Source organism: Thamnophis elegans, chromosome 12, assembly GCF_009769535.1.
Source record: "Thamnophis elegans isolate rThaEle1 chromosome 12, rThaEle1.pri, whole genome shotgun sequence".
Taxonomy (NCBI): Eukaryota; Metazoa; Chordata; class Lepidosauria; order Squamata; family Colubridae; genus Thamnophis; species Thamnophis elegans.
Genome location: NC_045552.1, coordinates 15953708 through 15977033, shown reverse-complemented (window position 1 = coordinate 15977033; position 23326 = coordinate 15953708). Strand labels below are relative to the sequence as shown.

At 45.3% G+C, this 23326-nt stretch overlaps 1 protein-coding gene across 4 annotated transcripts in view; it reads right to left on the bottom strand.

The window, feature by feature from the left end:
* Window positions 1-10302: 10302 nt before the first annotated feature.
* Window positions 10303-23326, bottom strand: part of LOC116515657 (mitochondrial peptide methionine sulfoxide reductase-like) — a 53959-nt gene continuing 40935 nt past the window's right edge. For all 4 annotated transcript variants that reach the window (XM_032227796.1, XM_032227797.1, XM_032227799.1 and 1 more), the window contains one exon: window positions 10303-10744. In XM_032227796.1, coding sequence (XP_032083687.1) covers window positions 10586-10744 — 159 coding nt within the window. In that variant the 3' untranslated portion in view covers window positions 10303-10585. The remainder of the gene's footprint in view (window positions 10745-23326) is intronic.

The following is a 23326-nucleotide window of genomic DNA, read 5'->3' as shown; positions in this document are numbered from 1 at the left end:
TTTTGATGTTGTTGTCTAAGCCTATTTTGAAAATTGTAAGGCAGACAAGGAGGGAGGAGCCACGGCTGTGTCAAAAACCACACAATCAAGACCTAAAGATGGCTTCCAGATGCTTAGGGCAGTAGTTATTGCATTGAAAGGCTACCGCATTTTCTAGGAAAAGAAGAAGGGAAATGGCACTGTGTCACTGGGGAGATTTTCCCCAAAGATCCCAGAATAAAAGGTCACCCAGAATCCTCACCCAAGAGAAGAAGCTTCTTGGATGAGAAGCGAAACGTCTTCAAAAGAAAAAGCAAGAAAGTCCAGTTGCCTCCTGAAAAAGCACCTTTGGGACAACCATGACTTGGATCGTGGCACGACGAAACCGCGGTCCACTAAAGCACGCCCGATTAAAGCGCGTACCTGATGTCATCAGCAGCGCGACAAATACGACCGCGGAGAAAAAAGGGCGCTTTAAAAAGCGCTTTTAAAGCAAGCCGATTCACGTAAAGGTAAGGGTTAGGTTTAGGGTTAGGGTTAGGTTAAGGGTTAGGGTTAGGTTAAGGGTTAGGGTTAGGTTTAGGGTTACGGTAAGCGTTAGGGTTAGGTTTAGGGTTAGGTTAAGGGTTAGCGTTAGGTTTAGCATTAGGTTAAGGGTTAGGTTTAGGGTTAGGTTAAGGGTTAGGTTTAGGGTTAGGTTTAGGGTTAGGTTTGGGGGGGTTAGGGTAAGGTTTTCGCATTAATTTTAACTTTACCGCTCACAGCGTGATGTTTTCGTCGCGCTGTGATGACGTCAGGTATGCGCTTTCGTCGACCGCGCTTTAGTCTACCGCGGTTTTGTGGTGGAACCGACTTGGATGACTGAGAATCTCTACAGACTTTTAGCTATGCAATTTGGGATGAAGACCCTTGGGATGGTGTGGGAGCAGGAATGGATTTCCAGAGAGGAAAATTGCAGATTACAGGAACCAGGAGCCCCGCTCAGGTGACTCTGGGGACACAGATAAACCTCCAAGGGCTTCAAGGACCCTCTAAAAGGATGCAAATGACCAGCTGTCTGCAAGGAGTATAAATCCTTCCATTCCCCACCATCCAATCAGAGCTGAAGAAGCTTCCTGGATGAGAAGCAAAACGTCTTCAAAAGAAAAACCCAAAATGTCCAGTTAACTTGGGAAGCCAAAAGCTGTTCGTCCCCCCCCCCCCACACACACACAATGCCTTCTTGATTCATGCCATTCCTGTGTTAGGATCTACTCTCATGTCTGCTTCCAACATATTTCCTGTTGTGAATCACCTGAAGTTATAAAGCAGGTAGTAGTTTGCTCATCCCAGTTGGACTTTGAAAGAAAGGCCATGGCTTTTGTCCAATAATGGTTGCTAGATCTGGAATGTGGGAGATTTATAATGTGATGGCCTTGATCCACCGCAATAAGCTGTTTCATACCATGGCAGCTGGAGTGGCGATGATTAATGACAGAGAAATGTTTTCCTGCATCAGCACAGAATCTGTTCTGCTTCTAAAGTTAAGCTGCTGTCAAATTACCTTAATTCCTTTTTTTTTCCCCAAATGTTTCCAGTGCAAAAAGAGGAATCCTGAATGATTTGCAGCATTCTTTATGCATCCAGAAACGGCACGTTTTGCACCCACAGATAAAAAGGAACTGGAGACTGATACAGCAGCCTCGGTTGTTACGCAGCTGCTTTCCAGTTTAGAGGGAATAAAAAGAAGCAATTTCGGAAACAGCAATTTCAGAAGCCAAAAAAGATAAGTCGAGATAATAGAAAGTCAATATTCAGGCTTTCTAACATGCTTCTTTAAAACTGGGAAGGTCGTGGCAGGCTCAAGGCTTCCAGCAACTTCCTGGATTGCTGTTGACATGATGATTCAGAGGTTTCTTAAGAATCAGGGAGGCTACAATCTTTATATCCTGTTTAAAAGAAATAATAATAATAGAAGAACTCGAGGTCCCTAATTGTTTTTCCCCCTGCCTTTCTTCCGTCACCAGCAATTTTCCCAATGGGGTGAATGAAAGTCTTCACTAGTGTTCATTCAGCTCCTTTCCATTCATAGGAACTCCAACTATTCAAGCATTGCTGGAGAAGTGGGGGTGGGTGGGTGAGGGAGAAAGAATCTTTAAACCTTCATGCTTTGGGCAAGAATTTACCCAGGTTGGCCACTTTTAAGACTTATGGACTTTTCAACTCTGGCTGGGGAATTCTGGAAGTGGAAGTCCTTATGACTTAAAGTTTAGCCAAGTTGGGAAAGCCTGCTCCAAGTCATTTTATCTTTTGCATCAGGCCTTGGCGAGATGTGTCTCTCCCTCTCTCCGTTTTTGATGGATCTTCTGCTTGCTTGTTTTCCTCTGTTCGTTCTCGTTCTCTCTCTCTCTCTTGCAAGTTGGGAAAAGCTATGATCAGGCTAGGTTTACTTTTTGTAACTTGGGCAAACAGCTCCCTCAACTGGCAGTCTATGGAATATACGCATGTCAGAAGGGACATATATCGCCTTCATCAGTGAAGACCAGTGAAATGTCTATCTTTAAAATCGTTTCGGTGTACCATTCTTCCCACTTAAAGATACTTCCCTCCCACTTAAAGATACTGTAGACAGGACAGGAAGGTAATTTATAGCAGGTCAGACTTGCTATCAAACCATGGAGTTTTACATGTTTTTCGAAGGCCTACTGGAGTGTGGTTGATATGCCAAATCTTATAAGATTGCCCTACGTCATATTCTCTTTGTACTTGCACAGGAAGCTGCATAACCATATGATTCCCTTATGATTTAGGACATCTAATATTTTTTGGGGGGGGTTGGAAAGGAGCACACATGGTGGGTCACATAACCAGCCCTTGATGAACCCTGATGAACCGAAGTTGGCCCACTCAGAAGTCCAGATAATGATGTTTGCCTGCTTGGAAAGCTGGCTGGCCAATCAGTGAGCCAAGTCAGAATACCAAGTGTTGGAAGGGACCTTGGAGGTCTTCTAATCCAACCCCTGCTCAAGCAGGAGACCCTATACCAGTGCTGGCAAACCTTTTCGGCACTGAGTGCCAAAATGGGAGCGCGCGGGCGCGTGGGGCGGGGAGCACCGGAAACTGAAAGAGCAGTTCTGAGCTTCCGGATTCCGGTGTGCACATGCGTGTCGGTCACCTGGTCTTCTGACATGCATGTACATGCGAAGACCAGCTGGGTGGCGCACATGGATGTGCTGGAAACTGGAAGCTCAGTTTCCAGGCATGCGCATGCACACCAGGGAGCTGCTCTTCCCGTTTCCGGCAGAGCAACGGGTGACGGCTGCGGTGCCCAGAGAGATAGCTGTTACATTAGGTTAGGTTTATTGGATTTATATGCTGCCCTTTTCCCAAGGACTCAGGGCGGCGTACAACATAAAAAAAACACGTATTACAAAAATTAAGTATGTAAAAAACCCCCAATTGATATTTACAATATAAATTTAAAAATTAAATTAACAACCAAATTAATCCTATATTTTATTCTATTCAGGCCAGGCTGGCTTGCTGGAAAAGCCAACATTTTAGGGCACGTCGGAAGGACCGGAGGTTGGGGATTATGCGGGGCAGCTCATTCCAGAGGGAAGGCGCTCCCACAGAGAAGGCTCTCCCCCTGGGGGTCACTAGCCGACACTGTCTGGCCGACGGCACACCCTCAGCTGTGCATGACACTTCCAGCATGCATGCCATAGGCTCACCATCATGGCCCTATACCATTGCAGACAAATGGCTGTCCAATCTCTTCTTCAAAACCTCCATTGATGGAAGCACCCACAACTTCCGAACATTGCACTGATTAATTGTTGTATCAGTCAGGAAATTTCTTCTTAGTTCTAGTTGCTTCTCTCCTTGATTAGTTTCCATCCATTGCTTCTTGTCCTGCCTAACGTGTTCTAACCTGGGACATTCTCTTCCTATTCTCTTCCTTCTACCAATAGGCACTCTAGGGTCACAATCACGCCTGTGGCCTAAACATCCTCAGGGCCCTTCCATGTAGAAGGACGATGTACAGATAGCCCTCGATTTAACAACCATTCATTTAGTGACTGCTCAAAGTTACATTGAAAAGAGCAGCTTATGACTGATCCTCAATCTTACAATCAAACAGCATACCCAGAGTCAAAATTTGGGCATCAACCCGGAAGCTGACCTGACTTAAGCCATTTTTTTTAACCACTTCAGTTTGCTACACTGGAGCGGAGGGATAGCGGGGATTTGAGATAGAAGGGACTCTGTAGCCAAAGCAAAGTATTTTCTCTTGGGAAGCAAGGACATTCTGACGCCTGGGCAGAAGGTGGTGGAGTGATGCTACCCACATAACACTCCGCACCATGATTGGACCATGTGACTGATTGTTTTGAGAAAGTAGAAAAACTTTTACTTTTAATTAGGTGGAAACTGCGGGAGACTTCGGAGTCGGTTTTCACCAGATATGTGCCAATATCTCATTCCTAAGAGGTCCGTAAAAGAGGGCGTGCATAAGCGCATCAGCATGCCTACCATCCCTGTCCTACTGTCCCCATTTATTTGTATTCATTTCTTTCGTCCATGTCCATGTTTATATTTATACCTGCTATCTTATACATGTTTGACAAACTAATAAATACAAATACAAATGTGATATATCCAATAAAGCAATTCTTTGAGGAATCTACTTGCCTTGGAGTTTTTGCTTGCTGTGGATCTATTACTTGGAAACCTGATATTGGGTGCTTGGCAACCAGTGTGCGTTTACGACAATTGAAGCATCCCGGAGTCAGGTGGCCACTGTTTGTGACCTTCTCAGCCAGCTTCTGCCAAGCAAAGTCAATAGGGAACTCCAGATTCACTTAAGGATCCTGTGATTCACTTAACAAATGCAGTGATTCACTTAACCACTATGGCAAACATGGCAGGTGCGACTCACTGAAAAACCACCTTGCTTTTAGCCACAGAAATTCTGGTCCCCGTTTGGTCATAAGGCGAGGGCTATGTGTGGCTCTTGAGGTTGATTTGCTTTGCTTTGCACAGCCCCATGAAGCTGTGCAGTTTCCGGTGAGCTTCAGGAGTTGACGCAACTCTTATGCCAGGGGAAAAGTTGAACCCAAACTTTTGCTGCATTTTTGGGGGGTGTTGTAGCAGAGTCTGTTTCCATGAGGATTCTCCTGCGATTGCCCCTCTCTTCCTGATATGCAAAGGGACTATGGTTATGGTTGCAAATCTTTCATTAGATGGCTATGCTGCATACAACGCTCCCCTCCTTCCAAGGATGCCCATAGGGGCCTCCTTTCCACCCCACATGAACCAAGAGAAGAACAACGAAGGGCCAAGGGTGCCAGCTAGGTGCCAGTTTTGGTGCTCTGCCTTGGCCAGCTGGCTGGTTCAAGGGCAGGAAGCTAAGCTGACTTGCCCGCCCATCAGACTGTACAAAAATGTGGTTTATCGTGTAAGCAGTGAGGCGAAGCCACCAGCTGTGTAGTAAAGTCCTTCCTACTCCAACATACTTTATACCTTTGCAAATATTTGTGTTTCCCCAAAGTGGATGATCCTGTCTCTTGTGGCACCGTTTTCTTTTCTGATTAAGGATTCAACTTTATTTTTTTAAAGACATCAGATTCCAGCCAACCTGGCTGCAGAAAACAGTATATTGCTACTTACGTAGATAAATAAATAAAAACAAAGATCTGAATTGGCCTTGCAAGTAATTTGATCTCTCTCTCTCCCTCCCTCCCTCCCTCCCCCCCTCTCTCTCGTAAGGGGTAAAATCCAACATTAGAAATTACATTTGGTCTCACAAAAGAAATAAAAGATAAGGAGGATAGAGGATAGGTGTAAAGCTTAAGGAAAGACTAAATGAAGAGGATACAGGAGTTAGAAATTAGCAATGGATAGGTAGAGATAAATAAGCATGTATAAATGGAAATGATACATAATGAAGGATTGTTATTTAAGGAATGTATATAAGTATCAAAGGTAAGAAATTCCAGTTAGCCTATGCTTAAGATCAGAAATGATTTAAACTGTTAAAAGTTAGTTCAGTAAGAAGAAGCTAAGTTCAATCTAGAATGTCATTAATTTCTTTATTTCTTTTTTCTCAATAGATTTTAGACTGTGTTAGTTAAAAATCCATACCGTGTACGGGTTCTGGGAAGTCGGGGGGGGGGAGGAGGAGGGGGGATGGGGGGGTGGAGGGAGGGAGGGGTACACACAACAAAAAAAATTGTATTTCAATGTCTTAATGATTGACAAATGATGACATATTTGTGTTTGTTTTTTTTCAAAGAAAAATAAAAAAGTTCTCTTAAAAAAAAAAAAAAAAAAAAAAAGTATCAAAGGTATAGATAGAGGTATTGAAATAAGGGGGAAGAAATGCATGTACAATGGATGATACCGATGTGGAAATGTTGTACAGAAGGAAATTGTAAAAAAATAATTCTTTTTAAAAAACTGTTTAATAAAAATATTTTTAAAAAAGAAAAAGAAATTACGTTTGGTCTGGACATTTTCAATAAGGTTTTGATTATTTTGAGGACAAATGTATGGCCATTATCAATAAGCTGGTATCACCTTCCTTGATGCTTCTGGGGGCACAGGGAAAACATTTGTAATTAATTTAATCGTTGCCAAAATCAGGGCTTTTCCTGTCTAATACAGGATTAGGATAAATAAATACCTGGGCAACACCAGGTTATCATCTACTAGTCATGTATACATTTTAAATTATGTGTTGAGTGTTAATATCAGAGAGATTGTGTTACAATCGTGAAATTCAGGCTTGGGAACAAGGCAATTTTAATGTTCTAACATGAAGTACAGGAATTGGATAAAACAGAGAGAGTAATTGACGGGTGTTAGGATCCCAAAACCAAAAAAACAACAACATGTTGAGGTCCTTCTAAGCATTTTCCTTTATGGTTCTTCATTTATTGGCAGAAATCTTGCCAAATTGAAGGAGCTACTTGCACCATTAAACATACTCTGAGAACACCTACAAAGGAGCTGTTTTACTCTCTTTCTCCCACACAAACTATCTAAATTTTGCTGCTCTGGAGTGCAGCCCCTCCCTCCTGGGAATTCAGGCCATGTTCCACCACACCAAGGCTCTGCATCTCTTCAAAGCAGGGGTGGACAATTAATTTTCCCATGAGGCCACATGAAAAACTGGGACTCTGTGAAGGGCTGAACTGATCAGGCTGTGAAGGTGTGTAGACATGCGTGCCCCTATGTACCAGGGATGAAATCCAGCAGGTTCTGCCAAGTTCTGAAGAATTGGTAGCGGAAATTTTGAGTAATTTGGAGAACTGGCAAATGCCACTTCTGGCTGGCCCCAGAGTGGGGTGGGAATGGATATTTTGCAGTATCCTTCCTCTGGAATGGGGAGGGAATGGAGATTTTGCAATATCCTTCCCCTGTCACACCCACGAAGCCACAGCCACAGAACCGGTAGTAAAAAAAAAATGAATTTCACCACTGCTACGTACATGACATTTGTTTTGAAGGCAATTGCTTTCAAAATAAAAGAAATCCACACAGGCTGGGTAGGGGAGAGCCAGAGGGCTGGAGGTGGCCTGAGGGCTATCAAATGACCAGGTCTGCTTTAAAAGGATGCTTCACTTCCAAATTCAACTTCCCCAGAATGGCACTGTTTCGAAGCGGTTTTGTGAAAGGATGTGGTTTCCTGCACTGAAAGGAAGGAAAGGACTTTGTGCAAAAGATGTTTCTGCCCAACAGAAGAAGTAGAACAGGTGCTTTGCATGGAGAGCATCATCTCTCTACTAGATGGTGTCCAGCTCTGGCATGATGTGAAGAGGCAAACGGCATGTTCTTTCCACCACAGTAATAATTTTGGGACACAACCTGGTATTCACACTGAAATACGCCTATTTTTTTTTTCATTTATTGGTAGCCCAACTCCAGTGGGTTCCTGTAGACATAGTTGCATCCACAGCCAATTTATTTGTTTATTTATTATTTATTATTTATTGGTCAAGTGTGATTAGACACACAAGGAATTTGTCTTTGGTGCATAAGCTCTCAGTGTACATAAAAAAATACATTCATTAAGAACAAGAACTTTGCTAATCAGAACTTCTTAGGTGTGGAATAGGTTGTATGGCTTGGTCTGCTGGCTAGAGAGAATGAGTATTCTCCAGAAATGTGGGCCAACACCCAGAATTCTTAGCATTGGCATGGTTGACTGGGAAATTCCAGACAGTTGGAGGGTACCCCAACTTTCTAAGGCACTTTAGAAGAGACATGGCATTCTGTGTAGTGGATAGGAGTGAATAGATCTTTGTCCAAAGGTTCTGCAGCTTCAATAAAACATCAGAATAAGGCTCCAAAATTTGGCGGGGGGGGGCAGTTAGTAACTTTGTGGAAATTTTGGCCAAGTGGCTCCTCATTTTACCCACCTTGAAGGATGGAAGGCTGAGTCAACCTGGAGCCTGGTGAGATTTGAACTGCTGGCAATGGGCAGAGTTAGCTTGCAATACTGCATTCTAACCACTGGGAAGGAAGGAAGGAAGGAAGGAAGGAAGGAAGGAAGGAAGGAAGGCAGCAATAGCACTTAGACTTATATACCGCTTCATAGTTCTTTACAGCCCTCTCTAAATGGTTTACAGAGTCAGCCTCTTGCTCCAAACAATCTGGGTCCTCATTTTACTGATCTCGGAAGGATGGAAGGCTGAGTTAACCTTGAGCCGGTCAGGATCGAACTCCTGGCAGTGAGTTGAATTAGCCTGCAATACTGCATTCTAACCACTGCGCCACCACAGCTCCACCGAAGGAGGGCTTTCCCTCCAGAGAATGGGCAATCCTTTACAACTGCTCGTTGTCCAAATTGCCCCTTGCAGGACACAGAACCGTCTCATTTCCTGAAAAGCAAGTGAACGCAACTAAAAAGAGAAATGACATTTGAATGCATTTGGTTGAAAAAGAAATGAAGAGAGATGGGGAAATTGTTCCATGCCAAAAGGGGTGCCTGCAGATCTCTTCAGCTCATAAACACCGTATGGAGGAATTTAGTATGAAAAGATCCATTGGGTCGAGGTAGATTCAGACTAGTGTGAAAGCTGGATTTTCATTGCAAGCACCAGACATAAAATCCTTCACAAGATCAAAAAAGCGAAATTCTTGTCAGCAGAGGTTTTTTTTCTCTAAGCCCCAAAGAGAAGGCAGGATAGGAAAGTGGGTTTGGACCCATACAGCAGTCCTTGACTTACAACCATTTGTTTAGTGACCAGTTAAAATTACAAAGGCATTGAAAAGATAACTTATAATTAATATTTACATTTAGATAATTTTTGCAGCATCCCTATGGTCACGAGATCAAAACTTGTGTGCTTGGCAACCAGCATGGATATAATAAGATGGTTGCAGTGTCCCAAGGTTGTGTGATGGGAGGCTTCATGGGAGCCTTCACTTGCGACCTTCCCATCTAGTTTTGTTGTGGCCTGCCAGCGGCCAGTGAGCAAGCAGCAGTTTCGGACAGTGAGGAGGTTGGGGAGGAACATGGGCCAGTCCTGGAGTCTGGGGAAGGCTCTGATGGGGGCTCTGGGTCAGAGGCAGAGAAGGGGCCAGAGCCATATGCCAGTTATCAGCTACCTTCAGAGTCAGACATGAGCGAGGCAGATGAACAGCTGGAGCCTGTTCCCAGTGTGCGCATGCGCAGAGTTGCCAGATAAAGGGAACAGCTAAAGAACAGGGGTCGACTTGGGAGTAAGGCCATAGGTGGATGATGAAGGGCCCCTCCCAGAGGAAATAAAAGAGGAGCGAAAGGGGAGTGGAGTTTGCAGGAGACAATTAGTTCGCTTAATCGGTTCGTGACTCTCCGAAACTCCTTGCCAGGTTTTGCAGATATTGTCCTGGCATCTCTCCAAGCCAGATAAGGTCTGTGACTGTAAATCCTCCCTTGAAAGACTTTGCTGGATGTGAATGAGCAGAAATCACAGTAAATTAATAAAAAGGGGTTTTGTTGGGACAAGGAGTTTGCTTCATGCTCTTGGGAAACCTAGGTCAAAACAAGTTTCCAACAAACTAATTTAATGGCAGAAGCTGGATTCTCTTAATGACTGCGTGATTCAGTTAATTGCAGTGATTCGCTTAACAACCATGGAAAAATTTTGTAAAACCAGGCACGATTCACTTAGTAACTGTCTTACTTAAGCAATGGATATTCTGCTCCCAAGTGCGGTTGTAAGTTGGGGACTACTCATGCTCGATAACCAAATTCACTGCAAAGATGGAGGAATCAGAATTGGCTCCATCAGCTTCCTTGGGGATGGTAGAGAAATGGGGGAAGGGACAAAGTCATAATGGGTATTTATCAGCATCTTGTTAGGCGATCCCAAACATCTGCGGTGGGATGGAAATGATATCTATCACTCTCATGCAAAGAATTTAACATTTGCAGCAAATTCGTCCAGCAGGCTGCCCATTTTTGCCCTGACCCCTAAACCTTACCGGGTACTACAAGACACAAAAGAAAGGAACAAAGGCCCCCGTTGCTAAATCACAGCTGAATCACGAAAATGCTAGGCCGCCGGTTGCCATGGTAACCGTTCAAGGGTTATGATTACCGTGGCTCCCAAGGATGCTCCCATTGGGGAATTTCTCATTTGCCTACGGGGCAGGACACACCAGTACCTTGCAGGCCGCAAAAGCCATCTGGGTTTTTGTGCAGATATTGCTGGTGGTAATCTTCGGCGTAGTAGAATTCGTCGCCCGCCCGGATCTCCGTCGTGATGGGTCCCAGTTGCTTCTTAGCCAACTCCTGCCAAAGAGGAGACAAAAATGCGTTTCAAGGAAAGAACAGTTTGAAATCTTGTCTCCCTGCAGGGTCCTGAAAGGAACAGTCGACTATGCTTAAGTTTTGTTATTTCTAGGTTGCAAATACAAGAAAATATTTGTCGCTCAGGATTGAAAGGAAGGATCCTTAGTCCTCGCTGAACTTGAGTGTTTTCTTGCAGATGTTTCATTACCGAAGTAGGTAACATCATCAGCGCTACCACGGGTGATGTGACATATTTTGGATAATGAAACATCTGCAAGAAAACAACCAAGCTCAGAGAGCCACTAAGGACCCTTGTAGCTTATCTTCACTCACCATCCCCATTCTTTGCCAAATGGGACTCCTAGATAAGAGCCTCCGTATGCTAGACACCAAGATCATTTCATTTACGTTTTATTTGAAATATTTCTATTTAAAAGGATTCTTTTATTGATCTCACAAGTGAGAGAACCTGGTAAAAATGGCTTATGTTTAGTTTTAAGAATTAGCACAACAAAGAACTTCCAAGTTTTATTATTTTATTCATAAATATTTTGAATACAGTGCATTGTCAGGGTATATCATTTACAGAAGCAATCTCTCTCTCTCTTTCTCTTTCTCTCTCTCTCTCTCTCTCTCTCTCACACACACACACACACACACACACAAAGAGAGAGAGAGGGAGGGAGGGAGAGAGAGAGAGAGTGTGTTAGCAAAATTTATCTTTGTATTGGCTTATTTATACTTCTATACTTATACAACTATGCTGGTTGATTGTATTGGCGTATTTATAATTATTAATCATCTTTATAATTAATTCATACATAGCAATGATCATCTAATTTCTACCTCTTGTCTCTAAGCACTCGTAAAATCTATTCCATATCAAGTAAATACTCTGTGTCCCCTTTATCTTTTATTTTTAAAGTCAGTCTGTCCATTTCAGCACAATTTAAGAATTTGTGAATTATATCCTCTTCTGCTGGGGTGTCCTCATTTTTCCAATATTTTGCAAATATTGGATCCTTGCTGCTGTCGGTACATGCAAAACTAGATACGTGGTCCCTTTGTCATAACACTCCCCCCTTCCAAGTTCTTCCTCCTCTTTCCCAAACCAAATTCATGTTGGCATTTCAGTGTTGGGAAAGAGAACTAATGTTTTTAAGAAGAGCCGGCACTCCTAAAGAGAAAACAAGTTTCTGGTCCTTGTGGCACTGAATATTGGCTAGGAAAATTGTGTAAGCTGCAATCAATGGTATTGTAGGGCAGGAAGGATTATTCAGTGCTGGCTCCAGAATTCTGGGAGTTGAAGTCCACAAGTCATAAAATGGCCATCGTTCCCCACCTCTGTCCTAAGGTTTTGGTATGTTTTCATAATTTTTAAGGAATCTTTTTGACTTGAAACATGGCAAAATGGCTGCCCAGAAGGATTAATACAATTGAGCAAGTCCAGAGGTATTTCACGAGAAGAGTACACCACTCCTCTGCTTACAATAGAATCCCTTATGCCACCAGGCTTGAAATTCTGGGCCTGGACAACCTGGAACTACGCCTCCTATGTCTGACCTAAGCATAGTACACAAAATTGTCTGCTACAACATCCTACATGTCAACGACTACTTCAGCTTCAACCTCAATAATACACAGGCAAACAATAGATACAAACTCATGGTAAACTGCTTCAAACTCGATTGCAGATCATAAGACTTCAGCAACAGAGTGGTCAACGCCTGGAATGCTCTACCTGACTCCGTTGTTACATCTTCTAACCCCCCCACAGCTTCAACTGTCTACTGTGGACTTCACCTCATTCCCAAGAAATCTGTAAAGGGGGCGTGCATAAGCGCACCAGGCTACTTACCATCCCTCTCCTACTGTCCCAATTTATTTGTACCCATTTCACGTGCTCATGTCCATGTTTATACTTATACCTGTTATCTCGTACATGTTCGACAAACTAAATAATTAAATAAATTTATAGGATCGCCACAACTTACAGTATGTGGCCACATGAGGGCCCCCAAGATCCCTGTCTATTTACAGAGTCCCTTCACCCAAAGCTTTCAGGTTGTTTCAGTAAGATGTATTCATTCAGAGTTCAGAAGGATAGAGAATTTTTAAAAAAAGACAAGAATGGTGTGGGTAGCATAATGGAACACTATTAATTGTTGCCGATATGATTCTGACTTCTACCAACAATGCCAACCCTTCAAAAGTCTGCAGTCCACGCATCTAGAGGTTGACATCATCTCCTTTTAATGTGACCTACCATACTCTACACTTAGTCCTTGGGTTATGACCCCAATTGAGCCCAAAGTTTCTGTTGCTAAGCGAGACAGTGGTTAAGTGAGCTTTGCCCCAAGATACGACCTTTCTTGCCCCAATTGCAGTGGTGGGTTGCAGGCTGTATGCCCCGGTATGAGTGTACCGGAGCCTGCCTGGAGCACCAGATACCCTTCCAGTATGGTGCTCCGGAGGGCCCGCCTGCCCACGCTCCTTATCTGTCTTTAAATCCTTTGGCGCTTCTGCACAAGTGCATGGTGAGTACAGCGCCTGTGCAATGCTCCGCCGAGCAGCTGGAGCGTTGCGGTGGCATCGCTAGATGGTAAGATGCATGCACGGGCTGCATGCATTCATGTGGAGGATCCGTAACCCACCCCTGTCCAGTTGTTAAGCGAATCACTGCTCTTGTTAAATCAGTAACACAGTTGTTAAGGGAATCCAGCTTCCCAATTGACTTTCTGGGTCAGAAAGTGGCAAAACTGTCATAAATGTGAACCAACGGCCAAGCAGCCAAAGTTTGATCACATGACCATGGGGAAATGCTGCGATGGTTGTAAACAGGGGTGGGTTCTGGCAGGCACGACTGCCGGTTCGCTTGTGTGCATGCTCTGTGCGCACACGCAGCCCAATAAAAATTGTTCTGTGCATGCGCAGAAGCAAAAAAAAACCAAGATGGTGGCACCTATGGTGCCACCCGGAAAACCAATTCGGGGATGTGGCAGGCCTGGGTCGCTGCCAGTTCCAGCAACTGAGGCCGCCAAGTCACTACCGGTTCAGCCGAACCAGTCCAAACTGGTAGGAACCCACCATGGTTATAAATATGAAAATGGATCATAATTCACATTCTTCAGTGCTGTTGTAACCTGTATCTAAGACAGATACTTACCAACAAGGAAGTTTATCTTGCAATTTCCAAGAATCACCTTGCAATCCCCAAGGATTTTAAGAAGGGCAGATATAACTTTCTACTGACGTGATTGCAGTATTCCAATATCTTAGGGGCTGCCACAAAGAAGAGGGAGTCAAGCTATTCTCAAAGGCACCTGAGGGTAGAACAAGAAGCAATGGGTGGAAACTAATCAAGGAGAGAAGCAACCTAGGACTAAAGGGGAATTTCCTGACAGTGAGGACAATTGATCAGTGGAACGACTTGCCTCCAGAATCTGAGGGTGCGCCAATATTGGACATTTTTAAGAAGAGATTAGACAGCCATTTGTCTGCAACGGTACAGGGTCTCCTGCCTGAGTAGAGGGGGTTAGACTAGAAGACCTCCAAGCTCCCTCTGACTCTGTTATTCTGCTTAAGGAGTTCCACACTGCTTCTTCCACCGTTTCTCTAAAGTTTCACCACCATGGCAATCTGAAGATGTATGGACTTCAATTCTCAGCATTCCCCAGCCATTTTCAGGAGAGAAATATACCAAAAACTGTCATGTAAAATAGACTTTACATCTGCTCCTTTGGGCTCTTCATACTATTCTGTATTGATGTCTTCCCATCTTCACTTGAGAACAGTTGTGTGGGGGAAGAGCCCATTACTTGGGCAACGGCAAACTATTTTTTTCATTACAGCCCATGAGCAAAATGCTAGGAGACTTAGATGAACATTGGCAGCTGGTCCCCTGTTAGCCCTTCAAGGCGGTCTTGTATGAGAAGCACAACTGGGACTGTTGGCTCTTTATTGCAAGGTAACATAAACAGACTCTTGCAAGACTGAACCTACTTCTCCCCTCCTTTCCTTGTACTCTCCAGGAAAGTAAGGAAATGTTTTCCCCAGCCTCCCTCCTTCTGTGAGTGGAGATAATCTTTTTCACACCTGTTGTCCAGTCTCTCCTGTCTCCCAAGGCCATTTCCACAGACCATTAAATCCCCCATCTTTAAAATCAGGGGTCGACAACCTTAAATACTCAAAGAGCCACAAAGATCCTAACCGGAAGCCCCCTGTTCAATTCTGGAGCCGACTGGAAGTCCGGTTTCCCCACAATAGAGTCTCCTCCTAACGCAGCGTCCTTTCACCGACTGGAAGTCCGGTTTCCCCACCATAGAGTCACTTCCTACTGCAGCGTCCTTTTATCGACTGGAAGTCCGGTTTCCCCATCATAGAGTCTCTTCCTAGCGCAGCGTCCTTTTATTGACTGGAAGTCTGGTTTCCCCACCATAGAGTCTTCTCCTAGTGCAGCATCCTTTTATCGACTGGAAGTCCAGTTTCCCCACCATAGAGTCTCCTCCTAGCGCAGCGTCCTTTTATCGACTGGAAGTCCGGTTTCCCCACCATAGAGTCACTTCCTAGCGCAGTGCCCTTTTATCGACTAGAAGTCCGGTTTCCCCACCACAGAGTCACTTCCTAGTGCAGCATCCTTTTATCGACTGGAAGTCCGGTTTCCCCACCATAGAGTCTCTTCCTAGCGCAGCGTCCTTTTATTGACTGGAAGTCTGGTTTCCCCACCATAGAGTCTTCTCCTAGTGCAGCATCCTTTTATCGACTGGAAGTCCAGTTTCCCCACCATAGAGTCTCCTCCTAGCGCAGCGTCCTTTTATCGACTGGAAGTCCGGTTTCCCCACCATAGAGTCACTTCCTAGCGCAGTGCCCTTTTATCGACTAGAAGTCCGGTTTCCCCACCACAGAGTCACTTCCTAGCGCAGCATCCTTTTATCGACTGGAAGTCCGGTTTCCCCACCATAGAGTCACTTCCTAGCGCAGCGTCCTTTTATCGACTGGAAGTCTGGTTTCCCCACCGTAGAGTCACTTCCTAGTGCAGCGTCCTTTTATCGACTGGAAGTCCAGTTTCCCCACCATAGAGTCACTTCCTAGCGCAGCGTCCTTTTATCGACTGGAAGTCCAGTTTCCCCACCATAGAGTCACTTCCTAGCGCAGCGTCCTTTTATCGACTGGAAGTCCAGTTTCCCCACCACAGAGTCACTTCCTAGTGCAGCATCCTTTTATCGACTGGAAATCCGGTTTCCCCATCGTAGAGTCACTTCCTAGCGTGGCGTCCTTTTTTCTCTACCTGTCCTAACCAAAAGCCCTATCAAATGTGGAGCTGACCAGAAAACCTGCCCCTTGCCATAGAGCCGTGATGGCGAATCTATGGCACGTGTGCTACAAATGGCATGCGGAGCCATTTGTCAGGGGCACGCAAGGCGTTACCCTGTCAGCTCCAGCATGCATGTGCACACTGGCCAGCTGACCAGCCTTCTTTTTTGGCCATTTTTCAACTTCCTGAGGCTTCGCTGAAGCCTCCAGAGGGTGAAAAACAAACCAACGTGCAAACCGGAAGTTTGGGAATGGACTTCCAGTTTGCCCATAGGGCCATTCCCTGAAACTTCTGGAGGGCGAAAAATGGACTTGCGGGCAAACCGGTCAGGGAAACCTCTGGAGGGCCTCCAGGGGGGAAGGGGAGGCTGTTTTTGCCTTCCCCAGGCTCCAATAAAGCCTCTGGAGCCTGGGGAGGGTGAAAAACGGGTCCATTGCGAGCCAAAAGCAAGGGGGAGGGCGGGGGTCATGCACGCATGCACGCAGGGTGTTGTATACATAGCATTATGGGTGTGGGCACACCCTGTGCTCCCCCCCTCCCCGTTTTTGGCATGTGATGGGAAAAAAGTTAGCCATCAGTGCCATAGAGTCTACTCCTGGCGCACCCTGCTTCTCCCCCCAACTGGACGATTCTCTCAAAATTGTGGTGCTGACTGTCAACAGGGAGCTGCAGCAGAGGGATGAAAGAGCCACATGCGGCTCCAGAGCCACGGGTTGCTAACCCTGGTCTTAAATGCATGGCTTCCCTGGTTACCCCCTGGCCTGGGACAGAAGGCTAAATATCAATTCTCTCCATCCATCCAAAGGTCTAGAACAGGGGTCCGCAACCCCTGGTCCATGTCATGCCAGAAACTGGGCCGCACAAACAAGTGAAGCCCCATCCATGGGATGCAGGCAACAAGTGAAAACAAGCCACCTCCGGTATGCAGAAAAACCTTTCTCCGTGGAACAGGTTCGCTTGGTGCACCAGTTGCGGCCCTATCTGGACCGGGAGGCACTCCAAATGGTCACTCATGCCCTCGTCACCTCAAGACTCGACTACTGTAACACGCTTTACATGGGGCTGCCCTTGAAAAGTGTTCGGAGACTACAATTGGTCCAGAATGCAGCCGCAAGAGCGATACTGGGTGTACCTAGATACACCCATGTCACACCTATCCTCCGCGAGCTGCACTGGCTCCCTATCGGTCTCCGAACGCGCTTCAAGGTGCTGGTTATCACCTTTAAAGCCCTACATGGCCTAGGACCTGGATATCTCCGTGATCGCCTCCTGCAACATACCTCCCAGTGTCCAATAAGATCGCACAGGGTGGGCCTTCTCCGGGTGCCGTCGACTACACAATGTCGTCTGGCGGCTCCTCGGGGGAGAGCCTTCTCTGCAGCTGCCCCGGCCCTATGGAACAATCTACCTCCTGAGATCCGGACCCTCCCTACTCTCTCGGCCTTCCAAAAGTCTGTTAAGACCTGGCTGTTCTGGCAGGCCTGGGGCTGCTGATCTCTGATTGAACTTCAGCCCCATTAACATTGAGTGTATGTTGTGTTCTTTTTAATCTGTTGTTCTGTATTTTTAACTTTTTTGTATTTGTTTTTAAACTTTTTTTATGTAAGCCGCCCATAGTCCTCCGGGATTGGGCGGCATACAAATCTATTTAAACTTAAACTTAAACTGATGCCCCAAAGATTGGGGGCCGCTGGTCTAGAAATGCAACCCAGTGTCTCTGCTCCCATAGGATGGGTTTAGCAGTGTCTGGTGGGGTCCTCCCACCTCCTTCTCCCTTTGTCATCTACACAAGGCCTGGAGCTGAGGGGTGTGTGTGTGTGTAGAGATAGCTGGGGTTTTGTAGCCAAAACAAAATAGTTCTCTTAGGAGCCAAGGACATCCCAACTGCTGGCTAGCCAAAGGAGGAGGAGGAGGAAAAAAGTTACCAGGCAACCAGCCAGCACTCAGATTGGACAATGTGATTTATTGTTTGGGAGAACAGGGAAGTTTCACTTTTTAATGAGATGGAAAACGCAGGGAACTCTCAGAGTTGGTTTTCCACCAGTCTGTGCCAAAATGGTAACTCCAAATAAAACTCTTCTTTGGGGGAATCAGCCTGCCCCCAGGGATCTATTTGCAAGGGGTGTACTACTTGGAATGATGACACATCCATTTAGCAGCCATTCCAAGTTAGAACAGCACTGGAAAAAAGTGATTTACGACCAGCACTTACACTTAAAACCATTGCAGCATCCCCACAGTCCATGTGATCAAAACTGGGGTGCTTGGCAACCGGCATACATTTACGACAATTGCCGCATCTCAGGGTCATGGGATCGCCATGGGCAACCTTCTCAACTGGCTTCCAACAAGCCAAGTGTCGGGGTTCCAAGCAACAGACCCAACACAGTAAAACCTCTGAAGCCTAAGTGCTCCTCAAAGTACAGATTTATTAGGCATGTCATATTGGCACATCTGGTGAAAATCCAACTCTGAAGGTCCCGCGGTTTTCCCCATCCAAATTAAAAGTCAACGTTCTCCCCGCCCCCCAATTCCCATGTCTATCACATGATCCAATCCGGCCACAGACCCAACTCCAGTTGGATTCAATCCACGCCTCCCCAACATCCTGGTGAGAACATCCTTGGTTCCCAGGAGAAAGAATTTCATTTTGGCTACAAGTCCCCAGCTATCTCTATCTCCCTCCTGCCATTCCCACAGCTCCAACCAGTGTAGCTGTGGCAGCCCTGAAGGTAGCAACAGCACTTGGACTTATATGCTGCTTCACATTGCTTTTACAGCCCTCTCTAAGCGGTTTACAGAGTCAGCCTCTTGCCCCCAACAATCTGGGTCCTCATTTTACCCACCTCGGAAGGATGAAAGGCTGAGTCAACCTTGAGCCTGGTGAGATTTGAACTGCCAAATTGCAGGCAGCCAGCAGCCAGGAGAAGTAGCCTGCAGTACTGCACTCTAACCACTGCGCCACCAGGATGCTCCAGAAGTGACTTCAGGGTTAACACAAATTCAGTGAGGAATGCTGGATTCACTGAACAATCACTGCAGTGGTTCGCTTAACCACTGCAGTGGCAAAAAAAAGGGTGAAAAAATTGGACACAACTCACTAAATGACTGCCTTGCTTAGCCGTGGAAATCCTGGTACCAACTGTGGTTAATTTGAGGACTACCTTTCAACCGTTTGGGGAAGAGGGCGGCCTTGGGAAACAGTAGAGTGGGGAGAGAGTGGAAACACAGCTCAATTTTTCAACCATGCAATTAATGGACCTGCCCACTTCAAAGGAATCGTGGATCCTTCAGGAGGCTTTTTGGCTGAGGGAAGCTGGATTGTTTATGTCAGGGGAAAGGAAGTCTGAGAAGGAAGCGTGTGGCTCTCCAGGGCTAAGTACAATGAGGCTTATCGCAGGCAGAGTTAATTCGCATGCAGGCTGGATGATGTGTGCAAGAGAGCCGATAAGACAACATGGTTAATTAACTGGAACCCAGCTGAGCCTGGCGTCAGCAGAGACGCTGCGGCAGGAAAAGAGCAGTGGAAGTCAGCTTTGCATTGGAAGAGAGGGAGAGAAAGAAGAAAGAAAGAGAAAGAAAGAACAGAAGGAAAGGATGGAAGGAAAGGAAGGAAGGAAAGGAAGAAAGATGGAAGGAAAGAAAGGAAGGAAAGAAAGAAGAGAAGAAAGAAAGGATGGAAGGAAGGAAGAAAGGAAAGAAGAGAAGGGAGGAAGTATGAAAGGAAAGAAAAGAAGGAAGGAAAGAAAGAAGGGAAGAAAGAAAGGATGGAAGGAAAGAAAGGAAGGGAAGGAAGGATGAAAGGATGAAAGGAAAGGAAGGAAGGAAGGAAGAAAGGAAAGAAAAAAAGGAAGAAAAAAAGGATGGAAGGAAAGGAAGGGGAGGAAGGAAGAAAGAATGAAAGGAAAGAAAGGAAGGAAAGAAAGAAAGGAAAGGATGGAAGGAAAGGAGGGAAAGGAGGGAAAGGAAGGAAGGATGAAAGGAAAGAAAAGAAGGAAGGAAAGAAAGAAGGGAAGAAAGAAAGGATGGAAAGAAAGGAAGGGAAGGAAGGGAAGGAAGGATGAAAGGATGAAAGGAAAGGAAGGAAGGAAGGAAGGAAGAAAGGAAAGAAAAAAAGGAAGAAAAAAAGGATGGAAGGAAAGGAAGGGGAGGAAGGAAGAAAGAATGAAAGGAAAGAAAGGAAGGAAAGAAAGAAAGGAAGGAAAGGATGGAAGGAAAGGAAGGAAAGGAGGGAAAGGAGGGAAAGGAAGGAAGGATGGAAGGAAAGAAAGGAAGGAGGAAAGGAAGAAAAGAAAAAGGAAGGAGGGAAAGAAGGACAGAAAGAGAGGGAGGATGGGAGGGAGTGATGGGTTTCTACTGGTTTTACCACCAGTTTGCTTGTGTGCATGCGCTCTTGCCCGTGCATGCACAGAAGCTTCTGGACATGCGCAGAAGCATCCAGGTGGGTGGGTGGAGCCTGCCACCACTACCACTACTGGTTTGGACGAACTGGGCCAAACCGGGAGCAACCAACCTCTGGAGGGAAGGGACTTGCTGGGGCTTCTAATGGAGAGTGAACGCCTGCATTCACACAACATCCTTCTCCTGCTTCTTAAAAACTCTGAGAAATTTTGCAATGATCGAAGCGGCACTCCTGGGAATGTTCACTGATTCTAAGAGGAACGGCCAATACCTAAATCATGGTCAGAAGGTATCAGGGTTGGGTCTCACAAACATTTTCTCCAAATTAAGTCAAGCAAGAGATCTGACACTTTCATATCTTCAGGTCAACTGAGTGTTTTTAGGTGGCTCTGAGTTAGCCTTTCTTGTGTTTTAATCAAGGTTTTGTTACTCAATTCCTATTCCCTTTCTTGCTTTTGAAAATATAGGATTCCAAGCGTGTTTGAAGGAAAATACTGTATTTCTCCTTATTTAAGTAAGCACACACCTTAATTTCAAATACTGGATATTGGACATTAATAGTATATACATGATCCCCCCCCCAAAAAAAATAACAAATAAACAAGTGATATTATAATTAGCCAATTTTGGCAGATTATGTGAAGGCACTTTCTAGTTTTGTAAGTGACTTTGTTTGGCTTGTTACGAGAACATCACGAGAATACACACATTCTTTATACAGTGATACTTCCAGTACTCAACATTGATTGGTTCTGGGAGATGTGATGACTACTAAAAACGATGAGTACCAAACAACTTTTTCCCATAAGGAATAATGCAGTGAGTCACAAGGCAGTCAACATCGACACATCCTAGCTTGTGCGTTGAGGACCAAACAAATAATGAGTACCAGCACAAAATTTTCAGGTCAAAATGCACTGAGGACTAAATCTGATGAGTTTCAAAGCAGCTGAGAACCAAGGTACCACTGCATTGATAAAGTGGCTCTAAAGGTTGCTTTCTAATAGAGCTCTCTAGGGTTAGAGCTCTCAACATCTCTTCTCAGCCCACTCAAGCTGAGAAGGAGGTGGGAGGGCTCAGCCAGTCTCAGCGAAGTCCATCCTAAGGAAGAAAAGTGGCAGGGGATGATGGGTGAGGAAAGGCATCCCAAGCAAGTCTTTCCTTGACTTACTTCCAGGCTATAGAGTTTGCCTACTCAGCACTGATGCTCAAAAACCATCCAAGTTCTCCTCAAATGTTCTCCAGTAGCAGGAAAGAATTGGGTAAGGCTGAGGTGGCGCAGTGGTTAGAGTGCAGTACTGCAGGCCACTTCAGCTGACTGCTAGCTGCAGTTCAGCAGTTCAAATCTCACCGGCTCAAGGTTGACTCAGCTTCCCATCCTTCCGAGGTGGGTAAAATGAGGACCCAGATTGTTGGGGGCAACAGGCTGACTCTCTGAACCGCTTAGAGAGGACTGTAAAAGCACTATGAAGCGGTATATAAGTCTAAGGGCTAAATACTAAGTGCTAAGGCTCAGAGAGAAAGCAAATGTCTCCACCACCTTGAACCCTTCAACCTGAAGCTCTAAGGAATCTTCTCTCCATTGTCCCTGCTCGAAAGATATAGCTCAGTAGATCAATGGAGCATATACACAATTCCAATTTGCCACTTTTGGAATGGGATGGGTGGATGGATGGATGAATCCCATAGTAAAGCATCCACCACTAAATTCATCCCCTGACATTTTTTATAGAAGATGAACTCAAACTGCAGGACCAGGAAAGATCCTTGACCGGAGAGCATGGACAGAAGGAGCAAGAAACCACTATACCTCCTCCTGTTGAAGAGCCTGAATAAACAGGTTAGGCAAACATGAGCACAGCTGTCCTTCGGATATCTAGCTGATTCTGCAGGGGCCAGGAAGAAGAAAGAGACAGAATTGGAAACCTACTTTCCTAACAGATTCAGAATTTCAACTCAAAGGTGGCTTCAAACTTCAGATCCCAGGAATGCAAACTGGAAATAACGTGGCACGACAAAACCACGCTCCACTAAAGCGCGCCCGATTAAACCGCGTTGCTGACGTCATCAGCAGGGCGACAACAGCGACCGCGGAGAAAAAAGGGCGCTTTAAATAGCGCTTTGAAAGCAAGCCGATTCAACTTAAGGTAAGGGTTAGGTTTAGGGTTAGGTTAAGGGTTAGGGTTAGGTTTAGGGTTAGGTTAAGGGTTAGGATTAGGTTTAGCGTTAGGTTAAGGGTTAGGTTTAGGGTTAGGTTTAGGGTTAGGTTAAGGGTTAGGTTAAGGGTTAGGTTTAGGGTTAGGTTAAGGGTTAGGTTAAGGGTTAGGTTTAGGATTAGGTTTAGGGGGGTTAGGTTTAGGTTTAGGGGTTAATTTTAGCTTTAGCATTTACAGCGTGCTTTTTTGTCACGCTGTGATGATGTCAGCTACGCGGTTTCATTGAGCACGCTTTAGTCGAACGCAGTTTTGTGGTGGAACCGGAAATAAAGGCCCCTGGCTTAACAGTTGAATGCCAAATGCAATGGTTTGAAAATAATGCTTTGTTTTTAGTCTTCTTCCAATCCAGTCTTGCAAAATTCCCAGCAAGTAAGAGAGGGAAACACCTCCTTGGAGGAAAACCTCCCTATTTCTGAACTTCAGAAACAGGATCCCAGATGGATCTGGACAAACAGGAGGTCTGACTCCCTTGGAGTGATCAATAACTGCTAAGATATTTCTTTCTGCCGCATCCCGAAGATGGGATGAGCAAAGCTCTAGGGGTCTCTGCAGGGAGCAAGGAGCAGAGACCAAGTGCTTGGTATTTAAGCCATATCGAGGAACAGAATATATAAATAACAGATTGCTCCTAGAGGCAGCATGCTGTCTTCC